The 2,868-nt window shown below is 35.6% G+C and overlaps 1 protein-coding gene across 1 annotated transcript in view; it reads right to left on the bottom strand.

Annotated features, from left to right (window-relative positions):
* Positions 1-2,544, bottom strand: part of LOC122263766 (uncharacterized) — a 3,896-nt gene extending 1,352 nt beyond the window's left edge. The window contains exons 1-5 of the mRNA XM_043032369.2: positions 2,302-2,544; positions 887-1,534; positions 624-779; positions 422-508; positions 1-186 (exon numbers count right to left, since the gene is read on the bottom strand). The exon at positions 1-186 is cut by the window's left edge and continues 1,352 nt beyond it. Coding sequence (XP_042888303.2) covers positions 1-186; positions 422-508; positions 624-779; positions 887-1,534; positions 2,302-2,476 — 1,252 coding nt within the window. The 5' untranslated portion in view covers positions 2,477-2,544. The remainder of the gene's footprint in view (positions 187-421; positions 509-623; positions 780-886; positions 1,535-2,301) is intronic.
* Positions 2,545-2,868: the final 324 nt, after the last annotated feature.

Genomic DNA, 2,868 nt, shown 5'->3' with positions numbered 1-2,868 from the left:
GGAAGAGCGAACTTTCCTCTACTTTAACCTCATCCCAGGAAAAGGAGTCATCTTCAGGCTCGGACGATGAGTGGCAGACTTCCGTCTTAATCCCATTCCACGATAATGAGTTGTTGGTATATTCTGCCAAAGGAGAGTCTTGCTCTGTTCTGATTTTATCTACTTGTAAGGACTCATCATCAGGGTCTGAAATATATTAGTGTAATACTTTTTTATATCTCTGAATTATGATGATGATGTTGCAGGAAACAAAGGTGAGGTACAAATTGCAAAACAGATGTATATCCATCTATATATGTTTGAATATGTATATGTACATGTACATGTACATGTACATGTACATGTACATGTATATGCATATGTATATGTATACATATACATATACATGTAGACAGGTACATAGATATAACTTAATACTTACTTTCTGAACTAGACTGGTTGTCTTTCTTAGTTAATTTTGTATTCATGCTGGACTTCATTTCCTTCCTAAAATTCTGCAGCAACGGTGCTGTAAATGTAATTTCTTACAATAGATGTGAGCCAGCATATTTACATCAAGATTATAGCTTGTAACACAAATACAACGCAACACAAGAAAGAAATCTAAATATCGCAGTCCTCACTCTGATCTTTGCTACTCTCTTCCTTGTCCATCCGGAAATTTCTTAGCCCTCCCATAGTGCTTTGGCTGTTAACACAGACACTGCTATCAATCTGATTTGTGTTTGTCTCTTCGTTTTCTATTCTCACTGGGGTCACATCAATGCCACGATCAAAGTCTGAGGGTTAAAATTAGTAGCATTTATTATCTTTGTGTCCTATTCTATAACTTCAATAAAAGATTATCGTAAGAAATACCCTCTTGAAGACAGATCAAAATACTCACTCTGAACACTGACTGCCTCAGTTCTATTCACCCTGAAGTTCTTGAGTTGTCCATACTTCTCAGAATTGTATTTTTTCAATATATCTGCAGCCAAACTCATAACTTGTGCTGCAAATTCATCTTTGAGATGTTGGTGTGTGTCTGGTATCTGGCTTAGCACTGAGCTTACTGTTAATGCAAGCAGATCATTCTTCATTACTGTGTTTTTCCTACTTTCAATTAAGCTATTCACACCATTGACTGCTTCCACTAATTTTTTATGAACCGACTCCCGATTGTTATGATGTTTGCGCTTCTTAGCTGGTGGAGTGCATGGTACTGGTGATCTAGGTGGAAATGTAACAGTGGGTACTGGTGAAGGTGATGAATTAGGGGGTTCTGGAGAACTAGCTGTAAGTGGTGAGGTCTCAGAGGTTTCCAACAACTCTTCCTCAGTTCCGTCAAAGACAAGTTCCTGTGCTCCCTTAGACGTTAACTGGAAGCTTGCTGTGATTTTGTTGCTAGCATATATAGGCATTAAAAAGGAGCATGCTTCAAAATACTCCCATTTGGATTGCACAATCCCACCTGATCCACTGGACTTCTGTATTTTCCTTAGCTGTTTTTGGTAATGGCCTCGCAGGTATGCAAACTTTGCAATGACTTCATCTGAAAGAAAATATTTTGCTATTAATATGTTGTATTTTTTTCTGAAACAAAAAGATAAATATTACTTTATCTTCATCATCATATGCCCAGAACAAATGTAATGTTTTTGAGACATTTTGAAAAAGATTAGAACCATACTGATCACACAAGGTGGTCTGAAAACAAAATAGTTGTCACTTCTGATGTCACATGTAAATTGTGAAATTAATCTCATGAGTTGTTAGCTGATAGTTTTAAAAATTCACATACACATATATCTAATGCATTCCTATAATAGTAGACATGGCTCAGTCATAAATACTTACTCAATATTGAGTCTAATAATTCCATATAAAAGTGTTAGAAACTGAAGGATAATCATAGAATTCAATTAAAAGTAGACATGACCTGACCATAAATATTTACCCAATACTGAGTCTAATAATTCCATGTAAAATATTGCTACAACATAATGTCAAATTAGCTATTTCCTCATCAGTTACATAGAAAATAAGCCTCAGTGTTTCTAAGATTAGACTATTAGCAAGCTCATTTTGCACCAGATTTATTTAGAAAAAATCAAGAGCAGTAAAAATGAGTAATTATGCTAAATGTTTCAGCAAAACTTGATATTCATTCAAAACTCAATTAGATTTAGTTCGTTGCTTTGAAAATTGACCATATCCTTAGTAATATTCACTTTCTAAAACGCCATATATAATACTATTTAGGAAAACGTATTGCTTAAAATTAGACATAAATTATAAAACGTAGGTTGCAATCCTTACCTGTGGTGAGTTTCTGAAGTTCAGGGTTTTCCGACTTCATTTCCCTGCAAACAACATCAAAGTGGCTCCTCCTCAGTGTCTTTTTATGGTAACTTGTCTTCCTTACATCCCAAACAATAGGCCTGCTTTTTATTTTCTCTAGCAAGTCAATAATGAGACAGCTAGTCCACTCCATCGTTCTGAGGATTTATAATCGGCGCGCCTGGTCCATGTAAACAAACCAGCTCTCAGTCAAACGAGTGTTTATATTTATAATTGTGTGTGTTGTTGTTTCGTATGTATTAATTATAACATAAAAGGTAATATTTAAGTAAAAATTACATATATTGCAGCTAATTTAAATGTATTTTATATATAGAAATAATGTTTTCATAATAACACTAATATAGTTAGCCAACAACTCCGATCACCCATGGCTGGGCGGCCGAGGCAAATTGCTAGCGTGCGTTCCATGCCTGGGCAGCCTCGCCCGGGGTAAATAATCCAACCCTGGGCGAGAGCGGGACAAGCTAATTACAAAAAGTGTAAAATGAAAAGGGATCTACATCTGTATTCCATATACCATCC

This window comes from Penaeus japonicus, unplaced genomic scaffold (genome assembly GCF_977035675.1).
Source record: "Penaeus japonicus unplaced genomic scaffold, GWHDUDI00000001_assembly GWHDUDI00000019, whole genome shotgun sequence".
NCBI classification, from domain to species: Eukaryota; Metazoa; Arthropoda; class Malacostraca; order Decapoda; family Penaeidae; genus Penaeus; species Penaeus japonicus.
Note: the sequence above shows the minus strand (reverse complement) of the source record. Positions and strands in the feature narration are given on the sequence as shown.